The sequence below is a fragment of the Strigops habroptila genome, assembly GCF_004027225.2.
Source record: "Strigops habroptila isolate Jane chromosome 13 unlocalized genomic scaffold, bStrHab1.2.pri S16, whole genome shotgun sequence".
In the NCBI taxonomy this organism is placed as follows: Eukaryota; Metazoa; Chordata; class Aves; order Psittaciformes; family Psittacidae; genus Strigops; species Strigops habroptila.
Genome location: NW_022651054.1, coordinates 10670967 through 10688611, shown reverse-complemented (window position 1 = coordinate 10688611; position 17645 = coordinate 10670967). Strand labels below are relative to the sequence as shown.

The window sequence follows — 17645 nt, the reverse complement described above, 5'->3', positions numbered from 1 at the left end:
TGGGACTTCATACTGTGTATATAGTCTATATAATAATTCAAAGCAGAGTATTTTTACCTCCAGTTTTTATATAGACAATACTGTTAAATCAGACACAGTCCATTTCGTAGGAGAAGTTCAATTTTGCAAGCAGACTCCAGCTTTAGTGTGTCTTTCCCTTTTGAAATGTCAGTCTCCAGCCTAATGATCAGTCTTGATTTTTACCCTCTAGTTCCTTTTCTCACTGCCCATTTCCCTGGTTTAACTCATGATAAAAATAGAGAGGTGAGCAGAATGTGTTTTGTAAATGGATGGTGAGTCTCCTGTGTCTGTCACTGAAACCAGGACACGACCATGAAACCCGAACTGGGTGCAGATGATGGCAAAACCCCCTTTTATTCCAGTGGGCTAAAAACTCCTTCTTTCTCAGCTGAAAAGCAGGAAGAAACTTCCATTTCCCAGTGTGGGGCTGTGCTTTCTGCTCTGATGCTGAAGGATGATTTGATATTGTTGGGAAAACTGGGGTGGAAGTATTTGGGGGGGGGTGTTAAGTGCAGTTTGGTCCAAGAGCATCCTGGATAATGGCAAAGAGAAGGGTTTGGAGGGGGAATGGGGAAATATCTCAGACTTTTTGGCCCTGGAGCCCTTGCAGTGGTGAGGAGTTTGCAGCAACTTGTTTCACAGTGTGTCTCCATGTGGCATTAATGCAATGTTGAAGCTGTGACCAGCCTCATGACTTCTGTGCCCACAGGGGTTGGGAGCACTCTTGTGCCACCAAACCCCCTGGTAAGTGGCCCTGGGCCCAATGTAAAGCTGTGAACCTGCACAGCCATCCCCACTGACCTTGCTGGACCTCTGAGGAGCATGGAACTCCTGGAGCACCGTGTCCTTGCCCGGTGAGTGTAAGGAAGCGGCACTGGCCAGTCTGGGAACACTCTGGTCTGTACAGTGAATTTGACACTTCTGGTCAAAGCCTCTGCATCCAATTCACTCTGTTCCAGACTTTTATCTTGGAAAAGATCATTAAGATCATTGAGTCCAAGGTTGTTGTGTGGAACAAACCTTTAACCACATCTGCTGTTCCTTAAAAACCTCAGCTTCAACTGGGGCTAAAGTAGATAAAACTTTTGATATAGCCAAATTAATTGCCTGGGTTTTGTAACAAGGATCAGGAATTGCAGGACACCTGCACGGATTGTAAAGTGATCAGCCAAGCGACGGGAACAAACCACAGCACCTTCCTCAAGACTGAGGTCCAGCTTTGTTTAAAGCTGCTGCTCAGCGTTACACCATGTTCTCACTGTTACCTGAGGTGCATTAGTGCAGTTCTGAAGAGGAAACCAACACATGTTCTTCTTTAATCTTTATTGATTTTTGTGTTTTTTACAAGTATAGAATCTCATTTAGATCAGCTATCTCAGCATCCAGCAATCTGCTTATTCCTCCTTCAGAGATGCAACAGAGGACACGAGCGTCTCGGCGAGGAACAGACTTGCCTTGCTCTCCCCATGGTCCTGTCAGTGCTTCAGTGAAACCATCCTGGAGGCAGCGGCTCTGCCATGGGGAGGCTTCTCCCACACTGGGGTTGGAATCATTCTCCTCGCACACAGAACAAGGCAAAGCCTTCTCCATGAAGCCATCCTTGCCCGGGAGGGTGAGCAGGTCGCCGTTCTGCGCAGAGCAACTCTAGAATGCAGCATAACCTTGAGGACATGGTGATGTAGAAATGGGCTAAGGCAGGTCACGACCATGCTTAGGGCTCAGTAATCAAGAGGATTTACCTACTTCCAGTTTCCTGCTTGGTTGATGATGGATGACACGGCCCAGCCCCTTCGGAAGGTGGCCATGCACAGAGTCCCCTAACCATCTCTCTGGCTGTCCAGTGTGGGCAGGGTCACCCTCTCGCTCTGTCTCGAGCCACGTTTGGACCAGATCTCTGCTTACTTCCCACCCACAAAGAACACCAGCACTTTTCAGTAGTGTATCCCAGGACTATTGCCCCGGCATGGAAGGAGTGAAAAAGGATCTGGTGTTTATTTGATCTGGATTGTTGAAGTTTTACTTGACTTGTGGCTGACAAGGACTGACTTCACTCTTTTTGTACTTTTATCATTTTTTTGTTTTTTTTTACTTTTAATACAGATTAAGAGCTGACTAAAGATCTCGAACACTATATACTGAGAGTCACTACGGGTGGTAAAGAAAACAGCAGCACTAGCACCACACCACCTGCCTGCCTCTTGGAAGAACCCACCACCCCGGAGCAGGACCTCGCTCCTCCCGTGCTAGTGCTGCTCCCAAGCCTCTATAGGGATCTGCAAGGAAGCAAATAAGCTATTAACGAAATATCCAGGCTACCGCATCACAAAGCACGCTTTGTTCATCAACTCTGCCAAATGCCTTTCAGGCCTTTCCACCTAGGATACTAATAAACTGACTAAAAAAGAGGGGGAGGCTTTATGGAAGGAATAAACTTATAAGGAGACCTTATTCTAAACCAGAGAAATGCGGGGGGAGGGGGGGAATCCCTGTAGAGAGAAATGCTTTGAAGGGGATCGTTGGCCTTGCAGGTTAGTGAGGTGAGAATTAGTTGAGGTTCTGCTGTATGGTAAAGAACCAAAGTTGGCTGTAGAAGGAGAAGGGAATGTCCCCAGTCTGGTTGACTCAGAACAGCGCGTCCCTTCTGTTGTGCTCCCCATCTGCAGTCCCATTAAATCCCCCAGTAAGGCATCAGGGGTCTCCTCTCTCTCTCATAAACGTCTGGGATGATGCCATAGGGTGTCTGTACCATTTTAACCGTCGTCTTCCCAAAGAGCTTCCTCTCGTAGTCTATCAGTTGCCTCCAGAAGCCCACGTTGGGGCGTATAACGGGGCGTCTCGATTTGACCCAGTTGTAGGCCTCGAAGAGGGACACCTTGTGGTACTTCATCAGGTAGGCGATGCAGAGGGTGGCCGACCTGCTCACGCCGGCGGCGCAATGGACTAAGGTGGCGCCGTGCTTCCGCGCCACGCTGTTGATCTTGTCGGCGACGCTGTCGAAGTACAGGGAGATGGGAGCGTTGGGCATGTCAGCCAAAGGCACTTTCACGTATTCAAACTGGGGCCAGTTGAAATTGGGAATCTCGATGGTGGCATTGATAATGCAGGTGATTCCCCGGGAGAGGAGCAGGTGCCGGTTGGAAGCGACGCTGCCCCGGCTCAGGTACAGCGAGGGGGTGATTTGGGCAATGCCCCCCAGGGCACCTTCAGAAAGCATTCGTGGAGCCATCAGAGTTCTCGGTAAGGAGTTGTGGCTTCTGGAGGTCATGGAGGATCTTGGCACTCACGCTTCCATTATGGGAAGAGATCCAACGGGATCTTCAGCCAAGGGAAGGATTGTCCGGCCTGGTGGTGCAAGGACAGCAAGAGCTTCCTCCGCTTAGTCACTGCAAAACACAAGCAAGGCCACATGAGCGGGCAGCTGACTGAGGAGACCGGGTCTAGGCAAGGGAAAGGAGAACCCAGCTCGCCCTGCTGTGGCCTGGCAGAGCTCTGTGGGGGAAGGTGGTTCTGGTTTGCACAGGGCTCATTACCGTGAGGCCCCCGGGCACTGCCTGGACAGATACTAACCAAAAACTCTTCCAGCCTAATTAGCTCCAATTACTCGTCAAGGGTTTAGGCAGGTACCTGTGGGCCCGGCCAGCACGGATTAGCACGTGGAAGATTACCTGCACCTTCTCCATGCTCAAAAGCAGCAACTTCACAACTGGCCACAGTCCAAAGGGATGGTGAGAAACTGCTGCAGATGCCAGCGCTTCAGCCAACCCTGCCCTCGCCCAGTGCCACCCTGCTCCTTTTTGAGGTGTAGGAGAGGCCCCGCCAAAGTACACAGGCAGAAGAAAGCTGCTGGGTGGAAGGGCCATGAGTCACGTCCATCCACATCAGTCAGCGGCTCTCGGCTGGGCCGGGAAGTGTGGAAAGAGTGACCTGGTTATGTCAGGAGCTGAGAGCAAAATCGAAGCACAGGCTGGGACAAGGGAGGCTCTTTCCTCTGCTCTAATGACTGAGTAATGCTTTGGAGACAGACTTGCTCTGCAGAGGCTTGGGCTTGCCTGCATGAGCCACGCATCCCCGACTGAGGCACCCAGGAAGGAGCCCCACTTTTATTTCCCCTACTCCTTTTGGACTTCTCTGAAGCCACTGGAGAAGCCTCAAGCAACGGGATGAGCCCCAGAGCATCAATATTGCCCGTCCCTTTTAGCTGCGTGATCTCCAGCCAGAGATGGGCCATAGGAAGGCTCCGGCCAGCACAGGCTGGGGAGTCCCTGCTCTGCCCAGGTACGTCTGAGCCCACCAAAGCATCACTGGGCACCACATGGAGGGGACCTGGGGGACACTGTTGTCCCTCCAGCAGTTAGCTCCAGGTCAGAGGGTCCTCAAAGGGCTGAGAGCCCCTGAGTGCAGCCCTGACACGACAGCACAGCCCTGCCTGCATCCCGTGCTCCAGGAAGCAGCGGCAGGTCTCAGCAGCAGCTTGTACAGCTGCCAGGGGATTTTTGGCATGGCTTTGCAGTACGGTAACTTAATGAGCATAACACAGGCTCCTCTGTGGCTCGTTCCCTGCTGGCAGCTACTTGAGCAGCCCCTGAACCATGGGCCCAAAGTGCTGGTGCTGCAGGAGTTCCTGCCCCAACAAGAAGAGTTTTGGTGCAGTGGGGAACGCTCGGCTTCCCCTGCAGACACCCCACCGCAGCCACCCAGCTGGAGCAGCACGGAAAGGCATGTTCTTCCAAAGGAATAAAGTCCTTTGAGCAGGGGAAATCCCTGCTGTCAAGTAGCTGTTACTGGTAACACAAAGGATTTGGGCACTTACCCTTGGCAAGGAAGTGTCCTGCTCCAGATCACCAACCGGCTCGCGGATGAGGTGGGCTGCTGAAGGTGGGATGTCTCACAGAGCACATCCAACACTGAGCTGGGGAGAGAACAGAGTTCATGGGGTTTATTGGGATCTGTGCTGGACCCAGACACGATCCCAGGCAGCCCCTCTGCTGCCGTATGTTTAACCACCCAGTTTAGGTGCTTGTCGAAGAACTGGGAGCAGCATTACAGTGCTGGTGGGCCCAGAGGAGTCCGAGGCTGGCACAGAAGTCATGGCTCAAACAAATACAATAGTTTAAGTAATTAATTTGCTCTAATGTCTCCTTCAGCACCCGCCAAGACGCTCGCCCAGTCCCAGGTCCAGGTCTGTGTTTCTTCTCGTGGGACCCAAAGCGCATTCCTGGGACCAGCTGCCTGGGCCTGTTCACTGCTGGAATTACAGGGACAAACGGGAGGACAGGAGCAGCATCCCCTTGTTCTATTTCCCCAACCAGACCAGAAATACCTCAAGTCCCAGAGTGCAGGTGAGGCAGCCTGCTGGGAAGTGCTGCTGGACCATGGCACGGTGGCTGCCAGGGAGGCTCTGGGGAGCCAAGACCAACACAACAGAGGCCAAATGACAACTCCAAACGGGGTTTTTAATGGCTCACCTCCCTTGAGGATGGCTGGGAGGCCTTAGTAGAGGCTGACCTGCAAATGTGCTGTGGGAGAGACTGGTGGGAGCTGCTGGGGCTCCTCGTCCTACTCACAGCCCAGGGCCTCTGGTGCAGGGCAGAGCATCCCAGGACTCACCTGCCCTACATCCATGGGGCTGCACCCGCTCCCCACGGGCACACGGAGCGCTCCTCGGGGCGGTTTGGGAAGGGCTTCGGCTGCTTTCCATAAAGTGGTTCCTGTTTGCAGGCACCAACTGATCCGGGCATTTGCATGTGACAGGCTGGGCTCGCTCGGCAAACTCTGCCAGCAGCCAAGTGGGGTGCACCGAGCACCCCCGGGACAGCATCACACGGTCAGTGATCAGCAGCCTCCTGCCACGGGACACACTGCTCCACCGGGAAGAGCGGCGCACGCCAGGGAAGTGTCCATCTATCCCACCTCTGCTTCCTGCCACCAGCAGCAATGGGGTGGAATTGGGGCCAGCCGGGACCACCGGCGGGTGCCCACAGCCCCGTATCCCCCTCACTCACCAGTTCCCTGGGGCTCCAAGGGGCTGACACTGAGCAGCATGAACCAGAACAGCTCTCACCCAGAAGGAGTTAATGTTCTGGAGAGGAGTTCCTTATATAAGCAAGAGATGAGGCTGTTCCCAAATCCCTGGCAGCTGAGGCTGCTGCTGCCCAGCAGGAGCAGATGCTGGGGGAAAGATGCTCCGGAGAGGGGCAGGTCCCACATCTCTTCCCATGTCCCGCAGCAATCCCAGCAGGAGCTGGCTGGGATGCCTCCGGCTGCCACACGCTGTCTGAGGCATGTGACAGAGCCGCGGTGCCCACACGAACCGGGCTGAGCAGCTGCTGGCTTGCAGGAGCCTGGAAATGGAAAAGGGCCTCATCTGCCATCAGCAGAGGCTGATGGAGATCAGGAGCTTCCAGCAGGCTTATAGGTGTGAGCCTCATCTGCCCCTGAAGCTGCACCTCCTCCCAACCCTCCTGCCTGGCCCCAGGACAAAGGCTGCCTGAATGCTGCCCTGCTCCCATCAAACTCCCTTTGCCTTTCCCATCGCACCCGCTGGTGCAGCCACTTGGCACCATCTCGTGTGAAACAAACCCCACGTCTCCTTCCACTTCTCCTTGGTCCGAGTTTCTGAGCGGCTGCATCCCGAAGGGATGGGATGTGGTGGTGGTTTCCTGCAAAGGGTTTAATTCCCAGAGGATGCAGCCCTTGGGTAAAGACTGGCTGGTGCTGGGCTGGGAGCAACCAGGTGCTCCTGCTGCCGTCCTCGTTTGCTGAGCTGACTCGTTAATGGATTAATCCATCTTGTAGCACTCAGCAAATCCCTCCCTAGGCTCTGCTCTGGTATTCCCCATGCACAGGGACCAGTTGGTGCTGGAAGGGAGCAGGGGGTCCCTGTTGGCACAGGGGTGGGACCAGCCTCCTCCCTCCCCAGCAGATTGGTGGGTTCTGCCATGTCCCTCATCGGCATAATTAGGGGTGGGGGAACCAAGTGGGGAATTACAGCCTGGACATGACTCTGGTCTTCAAAGCCTGCAGGTCCTTTCCACACAGCTCCTGGCCAGCACCCTCCATGGGTGGCACCTCATCCTGCACCCACCAGCTCTCCACTGCTCAGGTAAGTCTGGCTGGCTCCTGTTGGGCACTGTGTGTGTTTCTGCTGTGCCTCGAGGTTAAGCTCTGTGTGGTTCATCTGTGGTCAGGCCCACAGGGAGATGGGGCAGGCACTTTGCCCATGGTGGTTGCTCCTGTGGGAGGCTGGTGGTGCACACCTTTGTAGGGTTGACCGGTGTGATCCTGGTTTGTATCCCACCTGGGATGGATTTCCTGGCTCCTCTCCAGGCAAGGGGGGTTCTGAAGCAATACAGGGATGCTGCTGGGGTGGTTTGTGGATCCAGTGGTCCCGTGCCTCAGAGGGGTTCCTGCTGGCAATGCTCGTGGCTCTGTTCCTCCAAGTCTTGCTACAGCTGGAGTTTGTTTCTCTTGCTTTTGTTCCCTGGAATGCATCCTGCTAAGAAAGTTCCCACAGGAAAGCATTCCTGGTTCCAGGACCTCCTGAGAAAGGCTTGAAAACACCTCTGAAAGCTCATAAGACAGAGGCAAACAGGCAGATGTTAGTTAAACATGCTGTGATCTCTGGGACAGGAGGGGAGAGCCTTGTTTGTTGGTCTCTAGACAATGGGTTGGCAAGTCTGAGCTGCTGCTTTCTTGTTTCGGTGCTGCTGGATGGTTTCTCTGATGTTTTGGGAGGTTTGGGGGGATTTTCCCTTTTTTAAGGGCTCTGGCTTGCGAGCAGAGGCTGCGGCTTGTTTCTGAGGGACGTGAGTAAGACTTGCAGCTTGTGCTGGATTCTGTGTCAGCAACGTGGCGCTGTAGCTGGTACCTGGCAGGGGTGAGAGCATCTCCAGGCCCTTCTCCCCCTGGACCAAGTGGAATTCTGCAGCTCTGTGACTCGATGGGTGGGAAGGGCCGGCTGGTCCTGCTCTGGCTTTGCTGCAGAGACACTGAAGCCCCTGGTTGTATTCCCAGAGCATCGTCCGGGATTCGAGGCAGGTCTGTGTGCTGGGTGTGTGAAATGTCAGTGCTGAAGCAAACCCTCTCCCCCTTCCCAGGAGAGCAGAAGTTATTCATTTCGGAGATGACAAACGCTCCCTAATGCTGCAGTAAAGAGAAGAGTCAATACTGCAGGTGCTGAAGGAACGAGCTCAGGGCTCTCCTGGCCAGGCTGAAGCAATCTGCTGCTCAGAAATGGTCGTGGAGAACAGCATTGAGAACAGATCTCAGCAGAGAGCACAAAGTGCAGCCGTCCTCAGGGTCAGGGCCTGCTTGTGCTGGGTCCAGGGGAGTTGAAGTGGGCCTGAGGCCAACGGGTGCCTGCTTATCCTGGGTGCCACAGCAGTCACCTGGCAGAGCTGAGAGGGGAGGATGTGTGGGGACCGCCGGCTCCGTGCTCCTCTTCCCATCCGTTTGCTGTGCTGGGTCTTTGCTTTCTGCCTTTGGTTGTTGTGGATGTGCTCCCAAAGCTGCTACCAGCTCCTCTTGGGAGCGTGCTCCAGAGCCATCAGCACACAAGGGATGAGTGGTTTGGTTTTGAAATGGGAAGCCAGGGAAGCAGGAGGGGACAGATCAGGGCTGACAGAGGATGCCTGGACTGAGCCCTCATTGATTCCTGCTTGCAGCCGGCATTATCCTCTTGGGTGAGCACAGGGTTGAAGCTGTCGGGTGTTAAATCCAGATAATAATCTGTGTACCCAAAGCTGTGAGCAGGCCTGGCTGCTTGTGCAGCACCCAGCACGACCGGGTCCTGTGCTTGTGACCACACACCGGTAACTTCCCAAGGGTTTCAGGCACAATAAACTCCGAGTACGGCTATGAAGGTCCTGAGCTTGCCCTTGCTCAACAACCCCAGATCAAACACATTCATTCCATGAGCACAGCCTTGTTCCAAGGTGCAGCTCTGCCTCCTCCACACAGCAGGAATTCGGGCTGCTCCCATGATCTGAGCCAGCTCTCAGGGCTGATGATCCCTAATCAGCCTGTCCCTGCCTGCTGTGATGCTGCCTTTGGAGAGGTGATGGCAGCATCACAGCCCATCTCCCTTCCATGGCACCAGCAGCATGCCCAGTGCTCTGGCCAGGCTTGGGGAACACCAGGACCTTGCAATGCTCCTGCCCCCGGGAGCAGTGTCCTTGCTCTTGCAGCCAGTCTCTGCTCATGCAGGCACATCACACCACCGAGCCTCAGTCTGCGACCAAGCTGTTGAGGTTAATACACTGAGTAAACTTATGAGGGGTTAACAAGCAATTGTAAAACGCATGGGTAGCATTGCAAACATTCACAGACCATCAGGGCATACGTTATAGTTAGGACGTGTAAAACACATGTTGGGCTGAGCTCCTAAACGTCTAGCAGAGCTCTGGATTCCTCCCTGCTCTGCGAGCCAAAGCCTGGCTCCTGCTTTGCTGTTCTCCCGGCACCGAAGGAGCTGGATAAACGGGTGGTGAGGTTTTTGGAAGGATCCATCCGAGGATGCTCCTTGGCTCTCCCGTGTGCAGGGGAGGCAGCTCCCGCAGAGCCTGCCCACGGGCACGCTGCACGTGCCCTGCTCCCTGCCACGCAGCCGCCTCTTCCCCGCTGCTGCGGAGCAGGATTGGGATCAGGCAGAGCTGCTTCCTCTCTGCTGCACAGCTGGGTCCTGCCGGCAAAGCCTCTGCCACAGGGATCGCTCCCAGCCGGTGTCCGGGATGATGGGAGCAACCTGGAGCATGCTAGTCTTTATAACCCCTGTGTGATACAGCCGGGGACAAGGTTCCCTCTGCAACAGGGTTTGATGTAAGAGAAACAAACCATCATTCTTGTTAAAGCAGTATCTGTTACATGGGAGCTGCTGGCTCCAGTGTGCCTGGGGGAAGCAGTGGGGGCACAGGGCTCCCAGTACAATGTGGCCATCTGTATCGTACTTAAAACCTCCGGTGGGGTGCCTGAAACACCCTTTACAAACCAGGATTAAGCATTGAGGAGGCATGAACGGGATCCTACAGTTGTGCGTGGCATCGGTTCTGTGCTCAGCTGAACACCAAGAGCTGGTTTCAAACCCTGAGTGGAGATATTGGCTGTTCTGAGAGCTACAGCTTATTTTGGTGCCAGCTCATGGCATCTGGATTGCAGATGGAGTTTAGAAAAGCTCCCCTGCTCCATCACCTGCTCCCTGTGTCCGTGTGTGACATGGGGGACACGGAGCAACCTGCTCTAGTGGAAGGTGTCCCTGCCCATGGCAGGGGCTTGGAACTGGGTGAGCTTTAAGGTTCCTTCCAGCCCAAACCGTTCCATGAATCTATGCTCCAAATGCAGCCTGACTTTCCGAGGGGGGTCTCTGATAAACCTGACTGTGACACAGCCCCTGCTGGAGGAATCCCTGTGGATTCCAGGCAGGAGTTGCCCACACTTCCCAAGGCCAGGCAGCAGTTCAGCACGGGGCAGTAAAAGCGGGAATCAAGAGCTGAAGGGAGAGCAGCAGGAAAGCAGGATGGGAATGGGCTGGTCATAAGGAATGAGGTCACCTCTGAGCACATCCATGGGGTTGCTTTAGGTAACAGGAAGAGAGGCCAATTTTCATCAATTAGTTGGAAATCAAGTTTACGTGTGGCAGCAAACACTCCCTGTGACAGCAACACAAGCACTGGGATTCCTGCTGCTGGGATTCCATAAGCTGCTGCTCAGCCTCCCAACGGGAAAGGACCCTCAGTGCTGCAGGTGGGATGTGGATAAAGGGGAATCCTCAGTCTCATCAGCCCAGGGACCCAATGCAGAACAGGGCAGGGATGAGCGGCGGCACTTGTTGAGTTTCCTGCTGGGAAACTAAAACCTGCCTCGTTGTTGTTGTTATTACTATATTATCACTGTATCATTATCACTATATATCACTATTATAATATCACTATATATATATATATATTTAAGTGGGCGAGTAGCTGTGTGAGACCAGCCACGAGCCGTAGTGCTGGCAGTGGGGAGTGCTGGCCACTGGGGCAGCCTCCCCCAGCCCTGCGCTGCTCAAGGACAGTGGGCAGTGCATTTGCCTTCCACTTTAAAGCTTTATATCCAGGGAGCTGGAGCTGCCGTTGAGGGATTTCTCAGCTATTTCCCAATGCCAGAGCCTTATCTGTTGGATGTTTGCATTCCTGTTTGCACTACGGTTGCTCAGTGTGCTGTTTTCCGAGCGATAAATCGGGGGGTGTGTGGTGAGGGTTGTGTACCTGGAAAGGGACTGTGAAAAGCTCCTGTACCTGATTTGAGGCATTCCTCTGCCTTCCAGGGAAAGCCACCCTGGAAGGAAGGTCCTGCAGTGGTAGCAGGAAGCCAGGGAGGCTTCTCCACCGTGCTGGTGGGCAGCACTGTGTGGATGCCTCTGCTGAGGAGCAGGAGTGAAGCTGCTCCTGGTACCTGCTGCCTTTCCCAGATGCCTTTTCCCTTCTCCTCATTCCCAACTTCTGCCTGGGCACCCAGATGTGCCACGTGGCTGGTTCCCGGGGACAAAGCTGGTACCGACTCAAAGCAGAGATCTGCTCGAGACCTTCTATGTAGGCTTCTGCATTTCCTACCTCCCTCCTGCAACGTCTAATGGTTTAGGCAGGTTTCCCCCCACACCCCATACGTTTCTAGCACCGGAGCAGCATGAGCTCTCTGCCCTTCCAGCTCTGAGATTCCAGCTGGGATCAGGTATTGAGTTAAGCCATGCAAATGTCAATATGACCCTGACCAACAAGGAAGCAGCACCAGAGCCTGGGGCAGATCCCGCAGAGCAGCAAGGGCTCAGATGAAATCCATGGGATTTCTCCTTTGTTCCTGCAGGAAGGATGGGATGTGCCTGCCCCTACCCAGGGCCCTCGGGGGCAGGAAGGACAGGCAGAGCTGCAGGCTCACACCTTGTAGGCGTGAATCGATTGAAACCTGCTGCATTACTGCTCCCCTCCTGCCGTTCACCAGGGTTGCCTTAAGCCAAGTCATGGCAGCAGATCTCTGCCGGCCGGGAACGGCGCGAGCTCTCCAAACTGGAGACTCCTGTTATCCATTGTTTGGATAGCTGGAGTGCTACAGATCCCATCCTCACCTCCAGGAACATGGATGGAGGGGCCCTGCGATAGGAATCCACTCCCTGCCCAAGCAGGGACAGCCGATCCCGTGTATCGTAAGGGAAAACAGTGTTTTGTTAGTGCTAATCCAGCCACCATTCCTGTGGTGATGGCATTTAGGGATAAACTGAACCTGCAACATGATATTAGGACATCTGTCAATACTCAGAGCTCCAGTATAAAAAGACTCATTTGCTGCCCAGTCAAACAGGTTATAACCCTTCCCCATCTCCCTACAGCCAAATGCCACTCATTGATTACTGCTGTTGCTCAAAGCAGCTACTCCGGAGCTGAGTCAAGGGCCGCGCACACAACCGGTTTGGTTTGGAGGCCGGCGAGCCGCAGGCACGCGACGGGGTTTGCCAGCACCGGGGTGCCCAGGGCACCCGATGGGCTCCCATCCCGATGGGCAGGAGCCAGGGAAGCGCTGCCCGCAGGGTGGGTGACGCTGGTTTCCACTCCAGGAAACACCCGACCTCTGCGCTGGGTTAACGAGGCGCAGATCTGGAGCGAGTCCCCGCCACCGGCCCGGCTGGCTTGGGCTTTAACCATCCACAAACAGGTTCTTGCCTTGTCCTGGGCTTTTTGGGCACCTCTTGGCATTGCCGCCTCGGTGCTCCACAGCATCCCACCGCCACCAGCACCATCCCTGGGCGCACGGGACCATCCCAGCCTGGCGACGGGCACGGTCTGGACAGCCAGATCCCAAACCATAGGGGCTCCATCCAGCCCCGGCGGGGCTCTAAGCCCCAGTGCCCCGCTCTGATGTGGAGGGAGGGGGGGGGGCCCATCTCCTCGCATCCCAACGGGACGGGTAAAGGGGGAGGGCGACACACACACCAACGGCGCAGACCCGAGGCCACGGTGAGGGGATGGCGAAGGGGGGCGGCCGGTGGTCTCCATGGGCACTAAAGGCAGGGTGTTCAGGGCGAGCTGTAAATAACGCAGGATCGGCGGGGAAAGGCGACAGACCCGTCCCCCCCCCCCCCCCCCTTCCCCGGTTCCCCGTTCCCCGCCGGCCCCAGCCCCGCTCTCCCCTCAACCCCCCGGCTCCTCACCCGCCGCCTCCCTCCCCGGCTGAGGCCCCCCCCTCACCATGGCTCCTCGGCGGCTCCGCGGCGGGCGGCGGCCGCGCAGCACTTTTATCGGGCGGCCGCCGGGCTCGGTCTCCGGCGCTGCCACCTGACCGCGGCGCTGCCGGGGCCGCCCCCCGCCCTCCGCCCGCCGAGCGGCGGTTTCCAGGCTACGGCGGGGCCCGGCCCGCCCGGCGCGGCCCCGGGGCGGAGGCAGCTGGCGCCCGGCCCAGCCTTAAAGGCGCCGCGACCCGCCGGGGTTCCCGCGGTCCCTGAGGGGATTGGGGGGGGGGGGGGTTGTCCTGTGGGGACGTGATGGAGGCCCGTGGGGATGGCGGTGTGTCAGTGAGTCAGTGAGGGGACGTGAGGGTCCCTGTGGGGATATGAGTGTCCCTGTGGATATGGGGACGTGGTGGGGTCCCTGGGGGGATGTGGTGGTTGTGAGGGGGGTTCCTGTGGGGATGGCGAGGTGGCAATGAGGGGACATGAGGGTTCCTGTGGATATAGGGACGTGGTGGAGTCCCTGAGGGGATGTGGCGGTGTGTGTGGGGTCACCATGGGGACAAATGGGGTCCCTGTGGGGATGGGGATGTGTCAAAGTCAATGAAGGGACGTGGCAGGGTCCCTGTGGGGACATGAGGGTCTCTATGGACACGGGGACGTGGTGGGGTCCCTGAGGGGACGTGACAGTGTGTGGGGATGAGTGGGGGTCACTGTGGGGATAGGGACAAGTGGAGGACTATATGGGGACATGACAGGGGCTCTGTGGGGATGGGGATGTGGCAGAGTTAATGAAGGGACACGGCGGGGTCCCTCTGGGGACATGAGAAGGTCTCTGAGGAGATGATGGTGTGTGGGGATGTGGCCATATCCATACTGGGGCACGGTGGGGTCCCTTGTTAGGGATGGGACATGTCATGTCCCCATGGAGACCCTGCTGGTGTGTGTGGGGACAAGGTGGGCTCCCTTTGGCGATGGGGATGTGCTGGAGTCCCTGTGGGGACAAGATGGGTGCCCAGAGGTTTGGTGGCAGCCCTCGGAGAAGGACAAGCCTGGTTTCTGTGGACTCGGGACATACCCAAGCCGGAGCCACTGCTCTCTCCTCCCTATGCCAGAACCAGGGAAAAGGAAGGAGTGTGGCTTGGGAACCCCTGGCTCCCACAGCTCCTCATGGGCACTGTGCTGGTGGCAAGGTGGGCCAGGATCCCTATGGAAGGATAGCGCGGGCAGGGAGATCCATATGGCAAACGGGAGACTTTGGCTTCATTTGGAAACCATCTAAGGTGGAAGGTTCTGTTCCCACCACCATGGCAGGGATGGGACAGGGCTGCCTGTGCTGGCAGAGGAGGAGGAGGAGGGCAGCAGCCTCCACGTTAACTCCCCAGCCGCTGGAGCGGAGCATTCCCACCCCGGCTCCTTTTTGTTCAGTTTCTGGTGGTGGTGTCGCACGTTCTAGACCGAAATAGCAATAAATCCCTAATAGGAAGCTCCCCCAGCCCCAAGCCCTGTGGCTTGTGTCTCACTGGAGCAGGTTTCATGACTCAGCAGCCCAGATGGAGCCATCCCTCACAGCCCTCAGCACCAAATCTGTTTATTGCTCCAGAGGCTGTTTTTCCATGAGGCTTCCTAGCAGCCAGCGCTCTCCCTTAAAGCCCTGCCTCTCCAGCGCAGGCTCTCGTCACGCTCAGCGCGGAGGTGGGCGAGGAACAGAAATAGACAAATTAAGAAAGCCTCAAAAGGCCAGAAAATGGAAATGTGAAGGGTTTCGGCTCTGCCTCCGTGTTGCATCAGCCCTGCTCTTCCTCTGCTGCCTCCCTGGAGCTGCAGCATCCCGGGGCAGAGGTGGGCCCCGGGGTGATGCTGAGTTTATGGAGCAGCGCAGAGGCAGCAGAACCTCTGGGGTGTCACCCCAGGAGTTGGGGTGAAGGGACCGTGCCCTGGCTTTGGGGCTCTGAGCCCTTGCACTGCGCCCCTGGGGTGGTGTCAGCCACAGGCAGCATAGGGAATGATGAGGATGGATTTGGGATGGCAGCATCAGCAACCTGTGGGGTTCCCTCTCAAGCATTTCACCCCCTCATTTCCCCCTCATTTGACTGTCATTAAGTGAGAAATAGGCTCTTGCACAGCCTCAGTTCATCCCGGGTCGTTCCAAACTTGCACAACTGTGCACAGATGTTTTAAATGCTGGTGTAACTCGTGCTTTTAACCTTCGCTTGACGTGATTTAGTGTGGGTTAGAGGGTGCAAAGAGGGATGCTCTCCTAGGAGGCAGGCATCCCTTTTTGGGCAGGATTCCCGCCTTCCCATAGGATCCTGTGCATCTCTGGAAAGAGATATAAAGTCTGTGTAGGGAGAAGATGCTTGAAGCAGAGCCAGAGCCCCTTGATTACCACTGTGGTGCCTTTGAGCTCTGGAAGGGCTCAAACCCACCTTCACCACAGCCCAGCCTGGCAGACACACACTGTGCTGGGGTGAGCATGGCACAGCGTGGTCCAGGGCACATTCCTGACGGATGCATCTGGCCGGCAGTCCATCAACTGCTCATTAGGGCTATTAGCTTAATCACGCGGGTGTTTTCCTGCCACGCTGGGTGCTCAGCAGCCTCAGGGGCACCGGGAGCTGAGTAGGGAGCAGGTGGCTGCTTGTGGCATGCGTGTGCAGGGACCCGCTTCCTTCCATCCATCCATCCATCCATCCTCTCCAGTTTCCATGGCTACGCCAGAGTTTACTCTTCCCCGCCTTCAGCCTCCCGCACAGGCATGATGCAAAGAAGGGTCCCTGTGTGATGCTACAGGCTCAGGGACATGGGACCTCCTGGGTTTTGGGAGCAACGACTGCAGCCCAGGGTGGTCAAACACAGAGCAGTGGGCACTGACCATCCTGGTAGCGCTTGTGTCCCAGGCACTTCTGAGGTGTTTGGAGAGCGGTGGCATGGTTTTGGGTGCTGCCTTCTCCTCCTCACCTCCCTGACAGCAGCAGGGAGCCGGAGGAAGGCAGAGAGTGGTGATCTGAGGATAAATCTGGCCACGGAGCCATCAGTTGCCTCTTGTTCAATGTGAGGTGACGGTGCAGAGCGGGGATCCCTGAGCAGGCGCCAGCTCAGGCTGTGGGTTGTTAATGGGGTAAAACAAACCCAGGGTTTTAGGTCACCACGTGTGATTAAAGTGGCCAAATGTGGGTCTCTGGAGGCTGCTCTGGGGAGGCCTCGGATGTCACAACACAGCAGGGATTTTGTTTGCTCCCCAGTGACACCAACAGCAGAGGGGATGGTGTGTCCCAGCCCCGCGTTCCATGGGCAGGGGGAGATTCCGGTTTAGGGGCTCCCGGGATGCAGCTGGGCGCAGTTGTGTGTGTGTGTGACCATTCCCAGATCCACGGAATGCTCTGATTCATGGGGCTGTGAGTGATGGGGAAGTGTTTCCATAGTCCATGTGTGTCGCACCATGCTGCGTGTGCCAGAGGCATAGTCACTGCTGGGGCAACCCTCGTGCCTTGCCCGGGTATCCCTGCCTGCTCCTGCCTGTCCGGCCACACAGAGGAAGGCACCATCCCCTAAGGCCAGTTTTCCCTCTGCTATCCCACTGGATGGGCTGTGGTGCCCTTTCCTACTCCATTGATGCCTGTTGGGTTCAACACAGTGTTGCCACAGTGTGCCAACACATAGCTGGGCTTGTGGCTCCCCTGTGGAAGCACATTGGGCTCCGTGGGGAGCATCCAGGCAGTATGTGGGCACAGCAGGACAGGGGGGCTGCAGGCATTTGTGTGCGTGAGGCTGTAGCTTTGCTCCCTGGCATCCTCCATCCGCTCCAGTTGAAGGAAGTGATGTGGAAACCCATGTGCTTTTCCTGCACCACTGTGTGTGCTTTCAGCACCAGCAAATCCATACTGGCTTTTCCCGGAAGGTCACTGAACCAGTTTATTGGAAGAGCAGAGGAGATCACTATGGGGCATCACTGGGTGCTTTGGATTTTCCCTTCTTGGTGTCGCACCATCCCGGATGGCAGCTCCGGTGTTCCTTTAGCCGCCGCTGCTGTGCCAGCACACTGGTGTCTGTCTCCAAAGGGAGGTTTAGGTTTCACGGGGCACACAGGATGGGAATTCGAGCAGGCACTGGAATGAGGGCTCCTCTTGCCTTCGTTACCAGAGTTATCCACCCCGGTGCCGCACGGTGCCCCCGGCGCTGCTCTGGCAGCTCCCACCTCCCCGGCTGAGTCACGCCGGGCCCCGTGCACTTGCTGCCGGTGTGACGGCAGCGAGAGACCCAAACCCAGCCCAGCGCTGCCGCTGCTGCTGCTAATGACAGCGAGTCACAGCCCCGGAGAGGGCTCATACCGCGCATTCCTCCTGCCATGGGTTATTAGTGAGTAAGAGCTGGGATGGAGCCTCCCCGCAGCGCCTCAGCCCTGGCATCCTTAGTTCCTGTATGGGCACATGAA

The 17645-nt window shown here is 56.4% G+C and overlaps 1 protein-coding gene across 1 annotated transcript; it reads right to left on the bottom strand.

Annotated features, from left to right (window-relative positions):
- Positions 1–1327: 1327 nt before the first annotated feature.
- DUSP14 (dual specificity phosphatase 14) lies at positions 1328–13445 on the bottom strand. Its single transcript, XM_030472561.1, has 3 exons — positions 13233–13445; positions 4832–4930; positions 1328–3404 (listed from the first exon to the last, which is right to left on the bottom strand). Exon 3 carries the CDS (start codon positions 3284–3286, stop codon positions 2690–2692), a length of 597 nt encoding a protein of 198 aa, XP_030328421.1. The 5' UTR covers positions 3287–3404; positions 4832–4930; positions 13233–13445; the 3' UTR covers positions 1328–2689.
- Between the last annotated feature and the right edge of the window lie 4200 nt (positions 13446–17645).

Excerpts from the sequence above, each read along its gene's own strand:
- DUSP14 (XM_030472561.1), bottom strand. The coding sequence starts at position 3,286 with ATGACCTCCAGAAGCCACAACTCCTTACCGAGAACTCTGATGGCTCCA.